Below are 21,941 nucleotides of genomic sequence, written 5' to 3'. Positions count from 1 at the left end.
GGGGGCGGAGCCTGCAGTGAGCCGAGATCGCGCCACTGCACTCCAGCCTGGGCGACAGCGAGACTCCGTCTCAAAAGCAAAAAAAAACGAAACAAACAAACAATAACAACAACAAAAATTCAGTCGGCCAGGCAGTGGCTCACACCTGTGATCCCAGCACCATGGGAGGCCCAGGCGGCAGGACTGCTGAGCCCAGGAGTTTGAGACTGGCCTGGGCAACATAGTGAAATCCTGTCTCCCGTCATAGTGAGATCTACATCTCTACAAAAAAACATTTTTTAAAATTAGCCAGGCGTGGTGGCGGGCGCCTGTAGTCCCAGCTACTCAGGAGGCTGAGGTGGGAGGATCACCTGAGCCCAGCAGGTCGAGGTTGTGGTGAGCCAAGATCGTACCAGTGCACTCCAGCCTGGGCAAGAGAGTGAGACCCTGTCTTAAAAAAAACAAAAAACATGGCTGGGCACGGTGGCTCGTGCCTGTAATCCCAGCACTTTGGGAGGCCGAGTTGGGTGGATCACAAGGTCAAGAGATTGAGACTTGCCTGGCCAACATGGTGAAACCCCATCTCTACTAAAAATACAAAATATCAGCCGGGCGTGGTGGCACATGCCTGTAGTCCCAGCTACTCGGGAGGCTGAGGCAGGAGAATCACTTGAACCCAGGAGGCAGAGACTGCAGTGAGCCGAGATCGCGCCATTGTACTCCAGCCTGGTGACAGAGCGAGACTCCGTCTCAAAAAAAAAACAAAAAACAAAAAATACTCTGTCCAGTGCTGAGCGCAGAAGTTTTTTAAAAATAAAACAAAAACAAACAACAGCACGTTCCTGTGAAGGGTGTTATTGTCTCTGTCCCAGTCACCAGCTGCTCCCCCACAGACTGTAATGTGGTCAAAGCTGATTTCAGGTAATTCTTTTTTTTTTTTTTTTTTTTTTTGAGACGGAGTCTCGCTCTGTCACCCAGGCTGGAGTGCAGTGGCGCGATCTCGGCTCACTGCAAGCTCCGCCTCCCGGGTTCACGCCATTCTCCTGCCTCAGCCTCTCCGAGTAGCTGGGACTACAGGCGCCCGCCACCACGCCCGGCTAATTTTTTTGTATTTTTAGTAGAGACGGGGTTTCACCGTGGTCTTGATCTCCTGACCTCGTGATCCGCCCGCCTCGGCCTCCCAAAGTGCTGGGATTACAAGCGTGAGCCACCGCGCCCGGCCTGATTTCAGGTAATTCTGTTCATACCTGAAAGCAAAAACATCTAGAGAAGGCGCAGCTGAGTTCTCAAGCTTCCCAGGACAGGACTGAACGGGGGAGTGGATGAAAACAGGCCAAGCCCAGCATCTCCCGAGCAGCTGTGGGAATCAGGGTGTGGAGCCGGACACCCTTCCCACCACCCCACTACTGACCAAAGCGCGTGATGTCATCTTTTGGTTGAAACCCTTCCACCCAAAAAATAAAAAGATCATCCCAAGTGCAGGAAATTTTCTTCAACAGAACAATCAGATCTGCCATGCTGCTGAAACAGGCTGTGAAAGGTGTTCAGGAGGCGAAACACTGTTCGGGCGGCCAGGTGGGGGGACCTCACATTCTGTCTGGCGCCAGGAGGGCCGAGATGCCACACACACTCAGGATGGGAGTCCCTGCATGGACGTAACCTCAGAGGTATCTCCCTGCCCTCGTGTGATCAGGACGGCTGAGACCGTGGGGGGTCCTCCTCCCCAACCTTCGTGGAGAGAAGGAGGGAACACCAGAAGGGGACACAGCCACAGCCCCCTCCGCTCACCAGTTCCTGCTTTATCCCCAGCAAAGAGCTCTGGGGGCGGTGAGGAGCTGCTGTCAGCACAAGGAAGAGAAACTCTGAGCCTTGCCACAGGCAGGCCGGCCTGGTCCAAGAAGCAGCTCAAAGACCCCCCTACCCTGAGAGCTGGGACTCTCACTCCCCTCCCGGAGCAGACAGGAGGCTTGCAGGCAGCGCTGGGCACCCGAGAGGCCATCGTCCCCCATCTGGAGCTCCCGCAGTTCTGATGTACGCTTAAAAATCCCAAGATGTCAAGCTCCTGCCTCGCCAGGGTTCAAGTACACACTTACTTCACGGAACACACAGATTCTCCGGTAGCCGCACAGCTTAGGCGTGCGTGGGGCCATTTAGTTGGGGCACCTGGGCTGTTTCTTTACCATCTTCTCATGTAGTAGCTACACATCCACTTTGTCAAGGCCTCACCAGTCACCTCTCAAGTCCTTACTGCGCTCCCGCCGCAGATGAGAAGGAGACGCCAGGGCCTGGGGAGGCATGGGCCTGCCTGGCTGCTCCATAGCTGCACACATGAATCTGAACATTTTAATGCTATTTCCCACAAGCTCTCATAGAAGTAAACTGCTGTAACTCAGAAATAAATTTCAAGGGATACTGTTTCTTGGAAGCTGCTCAGTTAGAATGAATTTGGCCTCCCTGCCTAGAAAATCACTCTTAAAAACAAACAGGCCCCAGGGTCACCAGGAGCCGGGATAAGCACAGAGGGGTTGGGGCATCGGTGTTGAATGATCCATGGTGACCACTTGACATGTGTCCTTAGAAAAGAGACTTTGTGGCCGGGCGCAGTGGCTCACGCCTGTCATCCCAGCACTTTGGGAGGCCGAGGCAGGTGGATCACAAGGTCAAGAGATCGAGACCATCCTGGCCAACATGGTGAAACCCCGTCTCTACTAAAAATACAAAAATCAGCCAGGCGTGGTGGTGGACACCTGTAGTCCCAGCTACTCGGGAGGCTGAGGCAGGAGAATAATGTGAACCCGGGAGGCGGAGGTTGCAGTGAGCTGAGATTACACCACTGCACTCCAGCCCAGCAACAGAGCAAGACTCAAAAAAAAAAAAAAAAAAAAAAAAGAAAGAAAGAAAGAAGAAAGAAAAGGGACTTTGTGGCCCAGCACGGTGGCTCACACCTGCAATCCCAGCACTTTGGGAGGCTGAGGCGGGTGAACCACTTGAGGTCAGGAGTTTGAGACAAGCCTGGCCAATATGGTGAAACCCCGTCTCTACTAAAAATACAGAAATTAGCTGGGCGTGGTCGCGGGAGCCTGTAATCCCAGCTACTCAGAGGCTGAGGCAGGAGAATCACTTGAACCCAGGAGGCGGAGGCTGCAGTGAGTCGAGATCACACCACCACACTCCAGCCTGGGTGATAGTGAAGCTCTGTCTCAAAAATAAAAAAATTTAAAAAAAAGGGCCTTTGCTTCTATAAATGGGATGAGAATTAAAAATTCTCTTCTCTAAGATAAAATAAATCTTTAATGGAAGCAAACTGACCTCCATGGGATCATGATCTACTTCCAAACCCCAAGCTTCCAAATCCCAGCCTGAGGGCTCAGGCGGAGGACACACAGGGAGTCACTGGCCGCCACAGCGTGGGCAGAACCATCCTCCATCCTCACACAGCTCACAGCCTCGTGTCCTCATCTTAGCAACTTGGAATAATCTAATGGAAGAGTTTCACAGTTGCCTTGGAAACCCAAGGGATTTAAGACTCTAACAAAAGTACACAGCCAAAATCACTTGTTGGATTCTAAAAACACCTTCTGCTCGACAACTGCATTTAAAGCATTCAGCCCACAGGCTTAAGGAGTGCACTATTTCTCAGTGCCTGGATCGACTCTCATAATGTAAAGGCCTCCACAACGGGCACCTGCCAGCGACTTACCAGCACGCACAGGGAGGTGGCCTGGGACCGCTGGAGGGGCCTTGCTGTGCTGACAACGGACCCTGTAGCGCGTCTGTAAACATCAGAACACGCCCCCCAAAGCCGTGTCTCTTGCCAGGGACCACTGCTTCTCAGATTTTAGTTGGAGTTAGTGGAAGATTATAAACAGTTACGAGCAGATGGACAGGCCACTGGCCCTGACCTGCTGCCTGTACACTCTCCACATGTACAGCAGCACATAGAGAAACAATTTTCCCAACTGGTAATATCTGGAGACATTTTTGGTTGTACCAACGGGGGATCCAAAGGCAGGTGCTCCTGGCATCTGTGGGTGGAGGCCAGGGGTGCTGCTAACATCCTGCAGTACCCAGGACAGCCTCACGATGGAGCACAACTCAGCCTGAGGCTGAGTTAAACCAACTGCTGTGGTTTTTGTTTGTTTGGGGGTTTTTTGATTTGTTTTGTTTTGTTTTGAGACAGGGTCTCACTCTGTATCCAGGCTGCAGTGCAGTGGCGCGATCTCAGCTCACTGCAACCTCCGCCTCCCTGGTTCAAGCGATTCTCCTGCCTCACCTTCCTGAGCAGCTGGGACTACAGGTGCACACCACCACGCCCAGCTAACTTTTGTATATTTAGCAGAGACGGGGTTTCACCATGTTGGCTAGGATGGTCTCAATCTCCTGACCTTGTGATCTGCCCTCCTCGGCCTCCCAAAGTGCTGGGATTACAGGCGTGAGCCACCCCGCCAGGCCTCACATAACTTTTGTATTAGAGATGGGATTTCACTACTTTGCCCAGGATAGTCCCAAACTCCTGGCCTCAAGGGATCCTCCTGCCTCGGCCTCCCAAAGTGCCTCCAAAAGGGATTTCGGGCCTGAGCGACTGCACGTGGCCACCAACTTTTACTGAACATCCAGGGTCCGGCCATAGCTCAGTGCAGGATGCACAACAATTGAGATGAGAATGAATAAAAGCTACATTGTGTGAAAGTAGAATGGCGTTTACCCACAGGTGGGGTAGAGGCAAGAGAAAGGTACTGTATGACGGATACAGTTTCCCTTTGGGATGATGGAAAAGTTGTGATCGCACAACTTCATGTGCCACAGAAGGGCATTTCGGTCAAGGACTAACCACAGATAACCACTGTGGTCCTGTAGATTAGAACGCAGCTGGGAAATTCCTGTCACCTGGTGACGTCATAGCCATCTCCACGTCCTAGCACAACTTTAAAAAATCAGTTTGGTGTAGGCCATGCCAAGTGTTTATAAAGTCTGCAGCAGTGAACAGTCCTGTCCTCAGCCTTCATGTTCACTCAGCACTCGCTCACCCAGGGCAACCTGCAGTCCAGCAAGCTCTGTGCATGGCAGGGGCCCTACCCAGGCATGCTGTTATCTTTTATACCCTATTTTTACAGCACCCTTTCTATGTTTAGACACACAAACACTTCCCATGGTGTCACAGCTGCCTGCAGTGCTCAGCACGGTAACTAACACTCTGGCAGGTTCGTGCTGGGCCTGTAACCAGCTGCACTTTCTAGTTCTGTGACGGGCCCTCCATGACGCTCCCAGAGCAACAGAATCACCTAACGATGCATTTCTTGGAACCTATCCCTGTCATCAAGCAATGCATGACTTTAATGCCAGTGAAATGTACATTTGAAAATGGTTAAAATGGCCGGGCACGGTGGCTCACGCCTGTAATCCCAGCACTTTGGGAGGCTGAGGCGGGTGGATCACGAGGTCAGGAGATTGAGACCATCCTGGCTAACACGGTGAAACCCCGTCTCTACTAAAAATATAAAATATTAGCCGGGCGTGGTGGCAGGCGCCTGTAGTCCCAGCTACTCGGGAGGCTGAGGCAGGAGAATGGCGTGAACCCGGGAGGCGGAGCTTGCAGTGAGCCGAGATCGTGCCACTGCACTGCAGCCTGGGCAACAGAGCAAGAAAAAAAAGAAAATGGTTAAAAAAAAAAAGAAAATGGTTAAAATGGTAAGGTTTACATTATGTATATTCTACCACAATGATACAAGTTAACGTATATCAAGCTGTGTTCACTCCCAGCTCTCAGAGATCTCTCAGCGACGGAGAGGAGGAACCAGGGTCAGAAGGGGCCACACCCACCCTGCCCAGGAAGCCCTCCAGCCAGGGGAGCAGGCAGCGTCTCCCACCGTGCCACCCACACACTCGGCATCTGCGACATTTTTCAGGGCCTCCCACCCTGTGGCTTGCTGTCTTTCATCCTCCTCTGTCCACTCACGCCCTCCCACGTTCATTTCCAGGCTTCGTCCTGGAGGAACCTCCCCACGGGAAGCACCTGCTAGGATGCTTCCATTTCTTCTTTTTTTTAATTAAGAGACAGGGTCTGGCTCTGTCGTCCAGGCTGGAGGGCAGCGGCGCGATCACGGTTCACTGCAGCCTGGACCTCCTGGGCTCAAGCCATCCTCCCGCCTCAGCCTCCCAAGTAGCTGAACTACAGGCACAGGCAACACCACACCCAACTCCAAATATCCTTCCTTGACTTGGGCCACAGCCTGGGGAAAAGAGCAGAGGCCAAATCCCCACAATTATTATTAATATGACATGCCCAGCACCAGGAATGGTGGCCAGTATTCAGCAAACATTTAATTTATTATTTACAAATATGGAAGACACATAAGGGACAACCATTCAGGTGGTGACGTCCAGCTTCAACAGAGCTAAGCTCAGAGCCCCTTTGCAGTGAGTAATAGGCAGGACCCAAGGGGAAACTCTGTATCATGCAGTGTAAGAAAAAAACATCAGCAGAGCGCGGTGGTTCACGCCTGGAATCCCAGCACTGTGGGAGGCCAAGGCGGGCAGATCACCTGATATCAGGAGTTCAAGACCATCCTGGCCACCATGGTGAAACCCAGTCTTTACTGAAAATACAAAAATTAGCTGGGCGTGGTGGCACGTGCCTGCAATCCCCAGCTACTCGGGAGGCTGAGGCAGGAGAATCACTTGAGTCCGGGAGACAGAGGTTGCAGTGAGCCGAGATCACGTCACTGCACTCCAGCCTGGGCAACAGGGTGAGACTGTCTCTCCTTTTTTTTTGTTCTGAGATGGCGTTTCGCTCTTGTCGCCCAGGCTCGAGTGCAGTGGTGTGATCTCGGCTCACTGCAACCTCTGTCTCCCGGACTCAAGTGATTCTCCTGCCTCAGCCTCCCGAGTAGCTGGGATCACAGGCATGCGCCACCATGCCCGGCTAACTTTTTTGTATTTTTAGTAGAGACGGGGTTTCTCCATGTTGGTCAGGCTGGTCTCGAACTCCCGGCCTCAGGTGATCCACCCACCTCAGCCTCCCAAACTGCTGGGATTACAGGTGTGAGCCACCACACCCGGGTGAGACTGTCTCAAAAAAAAAAAAAGAAAAAGAAAAAGAGAAAAGAAAAAAAAAAGAAAAGAGAAGAAAGGAAACAAACACTGTTGGCTTCAACAACAGAACCCACACGTGTCAACAGACACAAAATCCACTTGCTGGGAAAGGCTGCTTCCTGGCTGTAACCTCTCAGGTCCCCAGGTCAAGGCAAGCTAAGGCACCAAGGACAAAGTACATTCACATGGTGTTTCCGTTCAACATTCACTACAGCAACAGTGACCAAAGGCAGAAGTCTCAGGATGAAAAGCCTGGAGATGAAGGCCACCCTGGCAAGCGGCCAGTCAATTTACCCCAATCAGGGCTCACAGGAGGGTCCCACAGGCCAGGGGAAGCCGACCCTGCAAGCCACGCCCTCACCAGGGCTGAGGGGTCCCCTCTCGGTGTCACCCACCCCCCGGCTCACGTCCCTTTGGCTTCAGAGGAGCCCCGCCCAGGCAGCCCCTGTGCTGCCACCAGTGCCGTGCTGATGGGGACAGATACACAGGGTCTCTGAGGGCCCTGGCGATGCCCTGGCCTTTGAGATGCATTGGCTGCATTCCCAGCGGTCACAACAACTTCCTGTAAGAGGAAGTGACCCTAGGAAGCCACCAGCGTGAGCCTGGACATGCGTCACTGCCTCTGCACAGCGCACGGCCGTGAGGCCTGGACACACTGGGGCAGCTGAGCCCCTGTAGCGAGCGAACGGCTTACTTGAGTCTCGGCTGCTGAACGGCCACCCCGACGTCGGCAGGAAGGACGGCACCGGGGAGCCGGCCCGGCTGTCATCTTCCACCTGCTGCGTGATGTGCCGGACGGTCTCTTTGTTTTTCCGATTCTTCCTTCGGCCCGTGGGCTGCCAGGCATCGCCAGCACTCTGCTCCGAGAAGGAGTTGTGTACTGCACCGTCCTTGGCAGAAGGCAGCTCGCTCCCTCCGTACTGAGACGGTGAAACCTGCTCTTCCTTGATGCGCAGAGGCCCATAGCCCACGTCTCCAGGCCACAGAGGCTGCGAAGAAACGTCATCAGGGCCGTCGGCCTTGGGCTCCTGATCCTCTTTCCCGTAGCTGCTCCCTCCGTCGTGACAGCTGGCGATGGCCGAGTCTCCAGAAGAATTGGCAGGACTCGTTCGCCGTGCCAGCCACGGGGAGATGCTCCTCCCGGCCATCACGGCCGAGATGAGAGCTTCCGTGCTGCTGCTGGACGCGGCGCCAATCTCGAACTCCGCAAGCTCGTCTGAGGCGTCCGACTTGATGCTGATGTCCAGTGCCGCCTTGATGAAGTCATGGCAGGCTTGCACGATGTCCGTCATCTGCAGAAAGCTGGCGGCTGACATCACCTCGATGACGTTCCTGCTGGTGAGCGCCAGGTGCGCGGAGTACATGAAGTCAATGATAGCCTTGAAGCCCTGAGCCGTGACGATGTCCAGGTGCGTGACCGTGGCCTGCTCCGACGTCTTCTGCACCTGGCAGTAGAGCGTCTTGAAGTAGCGGCTGCTGCCCAGCAGGACGTTCTTGTGCGCCTTGAAGACCTTGCCCTCCACGACCACACAGACGTCGCACAGGACGCCGTGCTGCCTCTGCTCGTTGAGCTCCCGCAGCAGGTGCCGGTAATGGGACGCGATTTCCATATCTTCCTTTCGGTTGTTCATTTGGAAGCCCTGGTGTCACCTCTTCTACAGACTCTGTGGAGGTAAGAACAAGAGTTACCCAAGCTCAGCACAGACAGAGGCCGTGAGAGGCAGCCCGAGAGACGCCGGGCGGGACGCAGGAGGGCCATGGGGCAGAGTGCGGCCAGTGGGAGAAGGACCCCCTCAAGAGCCCATCCACAGGTGTGCAGCGGGAGGCCTGTGTCTCCGCCTGAAGCAGGGCAGCAAACGCCAGAGGGCACCAGTGCGTCCAGGGTGGGACGTCTGCCACATGTTTCCGTGCTCGAGGCTAATGGGGTTCTGAACAGAATCCCACACACAGCAACTCGCATATCCCAGGAACGAAGAGAACACCAGGCTGTAGGTGAGCAACTCTTACCCAAACTGAGAACTTGGTTAAATGACCCACACCGTGGCCATCCCTCACGCTTGAAGAAACATTCTTAAGGAAAAAGAATAAAACTTCCAGGCCGGGCGCGGTGGCTCACGCCTGTAATCCCAGCACTTTGGGAGGCCGAGGCAGGCGGATCACGAGGTCAGGAGATCGAGACCATCCTGGCTAACACGGTGAAACCCCGTCTCTACTAAAAATACAAAAAATTAGCCAGGCGTGGTGGCGGGCGCCTGTAGTCCCAGCTACTCTGGAGGCTGAGGCAGGAGAATGGCGTGAACCCGGGAGGCGGAGCTTGCAGTGAGCCGAGATTGCGCCACTGCACTCCAGCCTGGGCAACAGAGACTCCATCTCAAAAACAAACAAACAAACAAACAAAAACTTCCTACACAAAAAACCCACAGAATAAGGATTTAAAGCATTCATAGCCTTAGTCCTGAAAATTTCCAAAACTCTGAGCTCAAACCAGCTCAAGTCTTCTGGAGGAGGAGGCTTCCTGGCTTAGGGTCCCTGCCCAGCACTGGGCCAGGGCAGGAGGGAGCTTAGCCCCTGAGGCTGCCAGCGCCCTGGACGTCTGAGACATGACTGCAGTCTCTGGGTTCCCTCATCAGAAGACAGCCCTGCCTCACAGAGTCATGGGAGACACAGAATCGTTTCTGAATTGGGTGCAACCCGCCCCGGAGTCTCTCCTGTCTCTCCTTAGACTCAGGGATGTGAGTCCTCCTCCTGTTCTCATCTGCTGGGGCCGCCCTAACAAGCCTGGGAGGCTCAAACAACAGAAACGTATTCTTGAGTCTAGAATCAGGATGTAGGCCGAGGTGGTGCCTGTCCCAGCCCCTCCCCCAGCTGGCGTTCTGTGTGGAGGCATCGCACGAGCTCTGCTGCCGTCTCAACACGGCTTCTCCCGGTGTGCACGTCTGTGTCCAAATGTCGCCCTTTCACAAGGACACCAGTTGTCCAGGAGTAGGAGCCCACCCCCACGGCCTCGTCTTAATCACATCCACAGTGACCCTGTTTCCAATAAGGTCACATTCTGAGGTCCTAGGGGGCTAGAACTTCCACAGACAAATCGTAAGGGGACACGTTCACCCCACAGCCCTGCCTGGGAAAGAAACAGTGGTTGGGTCTCTCCCGTTACAAACCCCATTTTCCAGCTGATGAGTCAAGTAGGACTCACCTGAAATGCTAAATGTGTTTAATAGGAGAAAACTAAGCCAGCGTGGGAATATTCCATGTCCTTCCTGCAGGGAGCCCCCACACGCAGCCCTCATGGGGGACGGGGCCGGAGCCGGGGGTCGGCAGCTTTGTATCACACACTCCTGTGCTCCGACCTGTTACGACATACACACCCTCCCTTAGTCATGACAGAATATTTTCTTTTTCTTTTTTTTTTTTTTTTGAGACGGAGTCTCGCTCTGTCGCCGAGGCTGGAGTGCAGTGGTTTGATCTCGGCTCACTGCAAGCTCCGCCTCCCGGGTTCACACTATTCTCCTGCTTCAGCCTCCAGAGTAGCTGGGACTACAGGCACCCGCCACCACGCCCAGCTGACTTTTTTGTATTTTTAGGAGAGATGGGGTTTCACCATTTTGGCCAGGCTGGTCTCAAACTCCTGACCTCAGATGATCCACCCACCTCGGCCTCAAAGTGCTGGGATTACAGGCGTGAGCCACCGCACCCAGCCTAAAATGTCCTGAGAAAAGTAATTATTCTGTCTCACATTTCACAGGCTGGGAAGATGAGGCAGAAAGGAGAGAGAGGCTTTTGTGCCTGTCTCTGCCTTCAGGGTCCTGGGCCATCCCCTCCTCGGATGGTGCAGGGTTCCCAGGCCCCCACAGCCGGTGTTGCCTGCCCGGAGACGCGCTGCAGAAGACCGGGCCCAGCCTCCCCTTCACTTCCTCCCCGCTGGGCACGAGGGCTGCAACGGCGGTGACCGCTGACCATTACAGGCAGGGCCTCAAGCCCCGAGGATGCCAAGACCCAGCCCCCTCCTGACTCCAGGTGCCGCCTCAACGCCGGCAGAGGACAAAGGCCCCATCCCGCCCCACACTGGCCCCGGGCTTGAGGGCCAGAGGCAAACGCATGTGGGTGCGAGCAGTGGAACAAGGGGCTGCCGAAAAGGAAGACAGAACGTTCGGAGCAGGCTGTGGGGAGGGGGTCATGTGCTGAGGCCGCCCAGTGGTTCTTGACCGGAGGGCATCTCAGAGCCCCAGGAGGACAGGGCGGGCCCAGGGGTTTGGGGAGAGCAGGGCAGGTGTCCCACCAGGCACAGCTCCACCCAGATTAACGAGGCATCGGGGAAGTGACCAAAACACACTTCAAACCCAGGAAAACAACCATTCAATCTCGAAGCTGGGGGGTCCACTAGTGACACCTGGCTCCGGGCCACGTGATGGGAACCGTCAAAAGCTCCAGGCACCCTGTATTCAGGCTAGAAAGCTGAATGATCATATTTAATTTCCTACGTGAATAAAACGTCTCTTTATTCGTCAGGAAAACAGAGCCTGTAAGAATTAAGGAGAACTATGAAAAGAACAACAACAAAAAAATGCCAGAGATTCTATATAAGCAGCGGCTACCTCACAACGGTCCACACCTCCACATAAGATTCTATAGAAGCAGTGGTTACCACACAACGGTCCACACTTCCACATAAGTTCAACTTAAATCAAAAGTTCTGAAATACATTATTATCCCATCAGGGCAGCTTAAAATCAGTTATGTACTCAGAGACTTTATAGTTAAAAAAAAAAAAACAATAAAGTTTTCATTTGGGAAAAAAGTTATCCGTCAGGCTGGGCGCGGTGGCTCACGCCTGTAATCCCAGCACTTTGGGAGGCTGAGGCGGGCGGATCACGAGGTCAGGAGATTGAGACCATCCTGGCTAACATGATGAAACCCCGTCTCTACTAAAAATACAAAAAATTAGCCGGGCGTGGTGGCAAGTGTCTGTAGTCCCAGCTACTCGGAGAGGCTGAGGCAGGAGAATGGCGTGAACGCGGGAGGCGGAGCTTGCACTGAGCCGAGATCGCGCCACTGCGCTCCAGCCTGGGCGACAGAGCAAGACTCCGTCTCAAAAAAAAAAAAAAAAAAAAAGTTATCTGTCCACTAAAAGGGAAAGAGTAATAATCTTTGCCGTGGGACGATCTCGGCTCACGGCAGCCTCCAACTCCTGAGCTCAAGCAATCCTCTTGTCTCAGCCACCTAAGTAGCTGGGACCACAGGTGCACACCCCGATGCCTGGCTAACTTTTTCATTTTTTGTAGTGACAGGAGTCTTGCTTTGTTGCCCAGGCTGGTCTCAAACTCTTGGGCTCAAGCGATCTTCCCACCTCGGCCTCCCAAAGCACTGGGATTACAGGCGTGAACCACCACACCCTGACAAAAAACGATAATCTTCAGAAGAGAGTCAGCTACGGAAATATTAAGAATACACATAATCTCTGTAAGCCCAGAACAGGGAAGTTCTAGGAGAATACTTGAATTTACATTTCAAATTCGATAATCCCTCAGCATCAGAAATCCGCTCGTGGGGCCACGTCAACCCCACTGTGGTAGAAGAGCAGCTGCAACCCCAAAACAGAAGCACCCGGGGCCACTCAGGCTCCACACACAAGCAGCGGACTTGAGCTCGCAACCCGTGTTCTGTGTGGGAAGCACCTGCCCTGGCCTGGAGGAGTATAGACACACCCCTGTTCACAGGACACATCTGTGGGCAGACAGCTGCATCCACAGGACACACACCTGTTTGCTGGGCACACCTGTGGCTGCCGCACAGGCTCACAGGCACTTGGTACATCTCAGGTCCCCGTGTGGCACCCCCGTGCGTGAGGTGCCCCTTCAGAGAGGAGCTTCCGATCCACACTGGGGCACAGGTGCCAAGTCTCCAAAGAGTGGGTGCTGCGGGCTGCAGGGACCAAGGGGCACCCGCGGCTGCACTGATGTCAGGCTGCCCAATAGCTACCCTAGACCCTCAGAGGGATGCCGCCTCTGCTGTCTCCTCCAAACACCGCCTCAGTTTTTTCTGAGGCTTCTTGGTATCTGCTTTACTTATACGTCACGAAAGTCAAGATCCTTCCCTTCAAAAAGAATCGCTTATGAAACGGGCATCAGCATAACCACTCTGCTGACCACAACAACCTGAAGCCATGCTCCAAACTCACAAGCCGTGTCACCGTGCAGGTGCTGGGGACACAAACCCACGCATGGCTCCGCCCCAACCGCGGACAACCAGGTGCACAGGATGCTGTGCAGTTACACCGTGCAGGCTTCTCCCCAGGTGCACAGGATGCGGTGCAGTTACACCGCGCAGCCTCCTCCCCAGGTGAACAGGACGCTGTGCAGTTACACCGTGCAGGCTTCTCCCCAGGTGCACAGGATGTGGTGCAGTTACACCGTGCAGGCTTCTCCCCAGGTGCACAGGATGCGGTGCAGTTACACCGTGCAGCCTCCTCCCCAGGTGAACAGGATGCGGTGCAGTTACACCGTGCAGCCTCCTCCCCAGGTGAACAGGACGCTGTGCAGTTACACCGCGCAGGCTCCGCCCCAGGTGCACAGGATGCGGTGCAGTTACACCGTGCAGCCTCCTCCCCAGGTGAACAGGATGCGGTGCAGTTACACCGCGCAGCCTCCTCCCCAGGTGAACAGGACGCTGTGCGGTTACACCGCGCAGGCTCCGCCCCAGGTGCACAGGATGCGGTGCGGTTACACCGTGCAGGCACCTCCCCAGGTGCACAGGGCGCTGTGCGGTTACACCGTGCAGGCACCTCCCCAGGTGCACAGGACGCTGTGCGGTTACACCGTGCAGGCACCTCCCCAGGTGCACAGGACGCTGTGCACTTACATTGTGCAGGCAGTGAGGGGGGCTGCGTGGGGCCTGTCCTGCCAGGCAGGCAATGCGCCAGCACGCTGTGCTTTTGGGGGCTATTTCAAACCCCAGCAGCCACCAGGAGAGGGAGAGGTGGTCTCCACAGTGCACGCTAACGAACTGAGGGCCTCAAAACCAGCACAGCCGGGAGAGATTCAGCGGTGAGCCTGTGCTTCTAGCTCCAAAGCCCAGGTGCTCCCACCCATCGTGCCGTCCTGTGCTGGCACCAGGTCTGCCAACCCTCCCTGGGGTCCGGGGAGCAAGGTCATGCGCCCGAGTCCCCAGCAGAATGACCACCGGCAAACAGGCTCCGCCAAACGTGGCTTCTATCCTCCTCCTCCCTGGGTCAGCTGGAGTGGAGGAAGTGGCCTCTGCCGAATGCACACAGGAACAGCCCAGCCTCTAGGGCCACCTTGGAAGCGGCGGTGCCCATCCCAAATCCTCTCTCCAACACACTCCCAGAAGGTGACGGGTGTCCGTCAATGAGCGCCTTTGAAGACTGTGAACAGGCGCACTGCTGTTGAGGACGCACACTTCCCACTCACTCCAATCCTCTCATTTGAGGACGAATGTGCCCTGGCCACAGCCTGGATAGATCCCCGTGTCGCAGGACGCAGAGCCAGGAAATCTAAGACCACGATGAATATACTCCATTTGCTGCACTGTGTGTTCAAAGTATTAATTTAGGGGGCAGACTGGGGTTACGTTTCCCCCCGTCCCTAAGGAGCTCTGCCTGGAAGGCTGTTTGTTCTAATAAAAATGTAAAACAGCAGGTGTGATTCAGGCAGTGGTGTGTCTGCCGCATCCACCAGACGCCCGATACGCGTAGGGCACAAGGCAAGGAAGGCAGGAGGCCTCGGGTTCCCCCTGCTGGCAGCGCCTGGCACGCGGCGACCCAGGCCTCCAGCTCCTTCCCTAGGGCCCATCCCTGGGTTGAATTCCAAACAACTCAGCAGGGCAAGAACGACCCTCTCACGCATCAACTCACACTGTTTTACCACATTCACACTTGATCTCTCTGTTTTGCCTCTGACTTGAAACCTGCATTTCCGTTAGGCTCCACTTAAACCTTTCATTTAAAATTTTGCTTAAGGCCGAGTGTGGTGGCTCACACCTGTCATCCCAGCACTTTGGGAGGCCGAGGCGGGCAGATCACCTGAGGTAAGGAGTTCAAGACCAGCCTGGCCAATATGGTGAAACCCCATCTCTACTAAAATACAAAAATTAGCAGGACGTGATAGCAGGCGCCTGTGATCTCAGCTACTTGGGAGGCTGAGGCAGGAGAATCACTTGAACCCGGGAGGCAGAGGTTGCAGTGAGCCGAGATCGTACCACTGCACTGCAGCCTGGGCAACAAGAGTAAGACTCCATCTCAAAAAATAAAATTAAATTAAAATAAAATAAAATTTTGCTTAAAATGTAATCTAACAGGCCAGGCACGGTGGCTCAGGCCTATAATCCCAACACTTTGGGAGGCTGATGCAGGAGGATCACTTGAGGTCAGGAGTTCAAGTCCAGCCTGGGCAAAATGGTGAAACCCTGTTTTTTTGGTTTTTTTTATATATACTTTAAGTTCTAAGGGTACATGTGCACAACGTGCAGGTTTGTTACATATGTATACATGTGCCATGTGGGTGTGCTGCACCCATTAACTCGTCATTTACATTAGGTATTTCTCCTAATGCTATCCTTCCCCCCTCCCCCCACCCCATGACAGGCCCTGGTGTGTGCTGTTCCCCACCCTGTGTCCAAGTGTTCTCATTGTTCAACTCCCACCTATGAGTGAGAACATGCAGTGTTTGGTTTTCCATCCTTGCGATAGTTTGCTCAGAATGATGGTTTCCAGCTTCATCCATGTCCCTACAAAGGACATGAACTCATCATTTTTTATGGCTGCATAGTATTCCATGGTGTATATGTGCCACATTTTCTTAATCTGGTCTATCATTGATGGATGTTTGGGTTGGTTCCAAGTCTTTACTATTATGAATAGTGCCACAATAAACATACGTGTGCATGTGTCTTTATAGCAACATGATTTATAATCCTTTGGGTATATATCCAGTAATGGGATGGCTGGGTCAAATAGTATTTCTAGTTCTAGATCCCTAAGGAATCGCCACACTGACTTCCACAATGGCTGAACTAGTTTACAGTCCCACCAACAGTGTAAAAGTGTTCCTATTTCTCCACATCCTCTTCAGCACCTGTTGTTTCCTGACTTTTTAATGATGGCCATTCTAACTGGTGTGAGATGGTATCTCACTGTGGTTTTGATTTGCATTTCTCTGATGGACGAGTGATGATGAGCATTTTTTCATGTGTCTGTTGGCTGCATAAATGTCTTCTTTTGAGAAGTGTCTGTTCATATCCTTTGCCCACTTTTTGATGGGGTTGTTTGATTTTTTCTTGTAAAGTTGTTTAAGTTCTTTGTAGATTCTGGATATTCTCCCTTTGTCAGATGGGTAGATTGCAAAAATTTTCTCCCATTCTGTAGGTTGCCTGTTCACCCTGATGGTAGTTTCTTTTGCTGTGCAGAAGCTCTTTAGTTTAATTAGATCCCATTTGTCAATTTTGGCTTTTGTTGCCATTGCTTTTGGTGTTTTAGACATGAAGTCCTTGCCCATGCCTATGTCCTGAATGGTATTGCCTAGGTTTTCTTCTAGGGTTTTTATGGTTTTAGGTCTAACATTTAAGTCTTTAATCCATCTTGAATTAATTGTTGTATAAAGTGTAAGGAAGGGATCCAGTTTCAGCTTTCTACATATGGCTAGCCAGGTTTCTCAGCACCATTTATTAAATAGGGAATCCTTTCCCCATTCCTTGTTTTTATCAGGTTTGTCAAAGATCAGATGGTTGCAGATGTGTGGTATTATTTCTGAGGGCTCTGTTCTGTTCCATTGGAAACCCGGTCTTTACAAAAAATACAAAAATTAGCTGGGCGTTGGCCGTGCGTGGTGGCTCACACCTGTAATCCCAGCATTTTGGGAGGCCGAGGTGGGCAGATTACCTGAGGTTAGGAGTTAGAGACCAGCCTGGCCAACATGGTGAAACCCCATCTCTACTAAAAATACAAAAATTAGCCGGGCCTGGTGGCACATGCTTGTAATCCCAGCTACTCAGGAGGCTGAGGCAGGAGAATCGCTTGAGCCTGGGAGGTGGAGGTTGCAGTGAGCCGAGATCCTGCCACTGCACTCCAGCCTGGACAACAGAGCGAGACTCTATCTCAAAAAAAAAAAAAAAAAAATTAGCTGAGCATGGTAGTGCACACCTGTGAGTCCCAGCTACTAAAGAGGCTGAGGTGGGAGAATCACCTGAGCCTGGGAGGCAGAGGATGCAGTGAGCCAAGATGGTGCCACTGCACTCCAGCCTGGGTGACAGAGCAAGACTCTGTCTAAAAAAAAAAAATAAAAATGTAATTAATTAACAGATAAATCACCATTTTAAAGTGGAAGCAAGATACCCTTGGCTCTAGAATCAAACTGCCAGTAGCCAGGAGGGCTCTGGGGAAGACAAAGGTGGCTGCAGCCATCTGTCCAGATCAAGTTTAACTCACCTACTCTAAGAACTGCTCTCCACAATTATTTTGGTGAAACTGTTTTGTTTTCAGACAAGGTGTCACTCAGTCACCCAGGCTGGAGTGCAGTGGCATGATCAGGGCTCACTGCAGCCTCCACCTCCCGAGCTCAAGCAATTCTCCCACCTCAGCCGCCTGAGTAGCTAGGACCACAGGTGCACACCACCACAACCAGCTAATTTTTTTTTTTTAATTTCTTACAGAGACAGGGTTTCACCATGTTGCTCAGGCTGGTCTCGAAGTGCTGGGCTCAAGCCATCCACCAGCCTCAGCCTCCCAAAGTTCTGGGACTACAGGCGTGAGTCATCACGTGTGGCCTGGTAAGACTTTTTTTTTTTTCTTTTAGATGGAGTCTTGCTGTCGCCCAGGCTAGAGTGCAGTGGTGCGATCTCAGCTCACAGCAACCTCCACCTCCTGGGTTCAAGCAATTCTTGTGCCTCAGACTCCTGGGGAAGCTGGGATTACAGGTGTGCGCCATCACACCCAGCTAATTTTTGTAATTTTAGTAGGGACAGGGTTTCGCCATGTTGGCCAGGCTGGTCTTGAACTCCTGGCCTCAAGTATCCTCCCACCTCAGCCTCCCAAAGTGCTGGGATTACAGGCACAAGCCACCACGTGCAGCCTGGTGAAACTAATTTTTTAACAGGAAAACGTTTTGAACAGACACATCACAAAGAAGAAACATCAGCAGGCACACACGGACAGAGGCTTCCCCAGCTGTCGGGGAAGTGCGCCCAGAACCACAGCAAGCTCCCCCATGAGAGTGGCCAGGGCTAAGGCAAGGCCACACCATGTGTCCTCGAGGACGCGAGCACGTGGAACCTGCTCAGCTGCTGAGGGCACACGGAACGGTGCGGTCGCTGTGGAAAACAGTTCAGCGAAACAGAACTCCACAGGACCCAACAACTCCGGTACCCACCCCAGACAGACAGGCTGGACACCCGTCCAGACAGACTCACGCGCAAACGTTCACACCAGCTTCGCTCAGAACAGCCAACGTTTGGGAACAACCCGAATGTCCAAATGTGCATCAACGGGTGAGCAGGAAAACACAGGGGACGCTTCCAAACCACAGAGGCAGCTCAGGCACAAGAAGGGGCTGCTGGGCTCCGTCCCGGCCTCAGCGCCCTGGGGCACCTCCCTGCTTAGCCTTCCGTCCCCCTATACAGCTCACATCCACGCCACACGGATTATCCCACAATTACGCTGAGTAAGAGAAGACAGTCACCAAGGCAAGCGTGTGATTCCCTTTATAGGAAACTCTAGACAACAGACGTGAGTCCACAGTGGCAGACAACCGGCCAGGGGCTGCCTGGGCTGGGGTGGGGGAAGAGGCTGAGGGAAACTCCTGGGGTGATGGTGAGAGGTGACAGTGTGCTGGCAGCCCTCACAGCCCTCGCTCGCTCTTGGCGCCTCCTTGGCCTCAGCGCCCACTCTGGCCGTGCTTGAGGAACCCTTCGGCCCACCGCTGCACTGTGGGAGCCCTGTCCTGGGATGGCCGAGGCCGGAGCCGGCTCCCTCAGCTTGCAGGGAGGTGTGGAAGGGGAGGCGCGGGCGGGAACCGGGGCTGCGTGCCGCGCTTGCGGGCCAGCTAGAGTTCCGGGTGGGCGTGGGCTTGGTGGGCTCCGCACTCGGACCGGGGAAGTGAGGGGCTTAGCACCCGGGCCAGCAGCTGCGGAGGGTGCGCCGGGTCCCCCAGCAGTGCCAGTCCACCGGCGCTGAGCTCCATTTCTCACCGGGCCTTAGCTGCCTCCCCTCAGGGCAGGGCTTGGGACCTGCAGCCCGCCATGCCTGAGCCTCCCCCTCCCCGCCGGGGACTCCTGCGTGCCCGAGCCTCCCTGACGAGTGCCGCCTCCTGCTCCACGGCGCCGGGTCCTATCGACCACCCAAGGGCTGAAGACTGCAAGTCCACAGCGCCAGACTGGCAGGCAGCTCCACCTGCGGCCCCAGTGCAGGATCCACTGGGTGAAGACAGCTGGGCTCCTGAGTCTGGTGGGGACTTGCAGAACCTTTATGTCTAGCTAAGGGATTGTAGATACACCAATCAGCACACTCTGTGTCTACCTCAAGGTTTGTAAATGTACCAATCAGTACCCTGTGTCTAGCTCAAGGTTTGTAAATGCACCAATCAGCGCTCTGTGTCTAGCTGATCTGGTGGGAACTTGGAGAATCTTTATGTCTACCTGAGGGATTGTAAATACACCAATCAGCACTCTATATCTGGCTCAAGGTTTGTGAACACACCAATCAGCGCCCTGTGTCCAGCTCAAGGTTTGTGAATGCACCAATCAGTGCTCTGTGTCTAGCTATCTAATGGAGACTTGGAGAACTTTTGTGTCTAGCTCAGGGATTGTAAACGCACCAATCAGCACCTTGTCAAAATGGACCAATCAGCAGGATGTGGGTGGGGCCAGGTAAGGGAATAAGAGCAGGCTGCCCAAGCCAGCAGTGGCAACCCGCTCGGGTCTCCTTCCACACCGTAGAAGCTTTGTTCTTTTGCTCTTTGCAATAAATCTTGCTGCTGCTCACTCTTTGGGTCCACACTGTCTTTATGAGCTGTAACACTCACCGTGAGGGTCTGCAGCTTCACTCCTGAAGCCAGCAAGACCACGAACCCACCAGAAGGAATGAACAACTCCAGACTCGCTGCCTTAAGAGCTGTAACACTCACCGCAAAGGTCTGCAGCTTCACTCCTGAAGCCAGCAAGACCGCGAACCCACCAGAAGGAAGAAACTCTGAACACATCTGAACATCAGAAGGAACAAACTCCGGACACGCCGCCTTTAAGAACTGTAACACTCACCGCGAGGGTCTGTGGCTTCATTCTTGAAGTCAGTGAGACCAAGAACCCACCAATTCCGGACACAATGGGGACGGCCTGTGTCTCCAAAGCCACTGGCAGCTCCACCCAAGAGTTCGAGCTCATCAAATTATGCTCGTTAAACAAGTGCCATTTGCTGCATGTGAATTATGCCTCAATAAAGGATTAGTTTTTGTTAAAATATTCTTCCTCAGCTATAATCCTGTGCTCATCCATCCAAGGACCTCACTGCCATTTGTTATGGGTTGAACCCTCCGCCCCCGCCTCCCAAATTCACGCGGAAGTCCTAACCCCTCATACTTCAGAATTCCACCTTATTTGGAAATAGGTCGTTGCAGATGCAATTAGTTAAATTAACATGAGGTCGCTGGGGCTGGACATGATGGCTCACACCTGTAATCCCAGCACTTTGGGAGGCAGAGGCAGGCAGATTGCTTGGGGCCAGGAGTTTGAGACCAGCCTGGCCAACATGGTAAAACCCCATCTCTACTAAAAAATATAAATATTAGCTGGGTGTGGTGGTGCATGTCTGTAATCCCAGCTACTCGGGAGGCTGAGGCAGGAGAATCACTTGAGTTGGGAGATGGAGGCTGCAGTGAGCTGAGATCGCGCCACTGCACTCCAGCCTGAGTGACAGAATGAGACCCTGTCTCAAAAAAAATAATAATGAGGTTACTAGGGGCCCCTAATCCAGTATGATGAGTACCCTTAAAAGGGGGAGAAATTTGGACACACGCTGGTGTGACGCGGCAGCAGCGGAGGCCCCGCCAGAGGCTGGAGAGAGGCCTGGAGCAGACCCCCAGCACCCTCCCAGGAACCGCAGCGGCCGACGACCGAACCTCAGGCCCCCAGCACCTTCCCAGGAACCGCGGCGGCCAACGACTGAACCTCAGACTTCCAGCACCCTCCCAGGAACCACCGCAGCCGACAACCGAACCTCAGGCCCCCAGCACCCTCCCAGGAACCACCGCGGCCGACAACCGAACCTCAGGCCCCCAGCACCCTCCCAGGAACCACCGCGGCCGACGACCGAACCTCAGACCTCCAGCACCCTCCCAGGAACCGCAGCGGCCAACAACCGAACCTCAGGCCCCCAGCACCCTCCCAGGAACCACCGCGGCCGACGACCGAACCTCAGACCCCCAGCACCCTCCCAGGAACCGCAGCGGCCAACAACCGAACCTCAGGCCCCCAGCACCTTCCCAGGAACCGCGGCGGCCAACGACCGAACCTCAGACCCCCACCACCCTCCCAGGAACCGCAGCGGCCGAAGTCCAAACCTCAGACCCCCAGCAAACTCCCTGGAACCACGGCGGGCCCATGCCTGAACCTCAGACCCCCAACACCCTCCCAGGAATGGCGGCGGGCTGATGCCCAAACCTCACACCTCCAGCCTCCAGGACTGGAGGGAATAGATGTCTGTTGTTTATGATGTTCCCTTTGTGACCCTTTGACGTGGCAGCCCCAGGTCACTGACGCACCGTTTCTACCACCAAAGAGCGCGATGCCACAGACGCCAACAGGAGGACACACGTTTGTTTATGGGCAGCTCTGCCCACTCTCGCGAAGAAACCCCCCAACCCAGCTCC

The 21,941-nt window shown here is 54.0% G+C and overlaps 1 protein-coding gene across 5 annotated transcripts in view; it reads right to left on the bottom strand.

Annotated features, from left to right (window-relative positions):
* The window catches only part of ZBTB46 (zinc finger and BTB domain containing 46), a 94,133-nt gene that overhangs the window by 42,121 nt on the left and 30,071 nt on the right, over window positions 1-21,941 (bottom strand). For 4 of the 5 annotated variants that reach the window (XM_055265348.2, XM_055265349.2, XM_063634080.1 and 1 more), the window contains exon 2: window positions 7,766-8,735. In XM_055265348.2, coding sequence (XP_055121323.1) covers window positions 7,766-8,702 — 937 coding nt within the window. In that variant the 5' untranslated portion in view covers window positions 8,703-8,735. Of the gene's footprint in view, window positions 1-7,765; window positions 8,736-10,267; window positions 10,518-21,941 lie in introns of those variants that run through there. The other variant, XM_055265347.2, reaches the window with a different exon arrangement.

This window comes from Symphalangus syndactylus, chromosome 24 (assembly GCF_028878055.3).
Source record: "Symphalangus syndactylus isolate Jambi chromosome 24, NHGRI_mSymSyn1-v2.1_pri, whole genome shotgun sequence".
Classification (NCBI taxonomy): Eukaryota; Metazoa; Chordata; class Mammalia; order Primates; family Hylobatidae; genus Symphalangus; species Symphalangus syndactylus.
The sequence above is the reverse complement of the archived record's forward strand: the minus strand, read 5'-3'. Positions and strand labels throughout refer to the sequence as shown.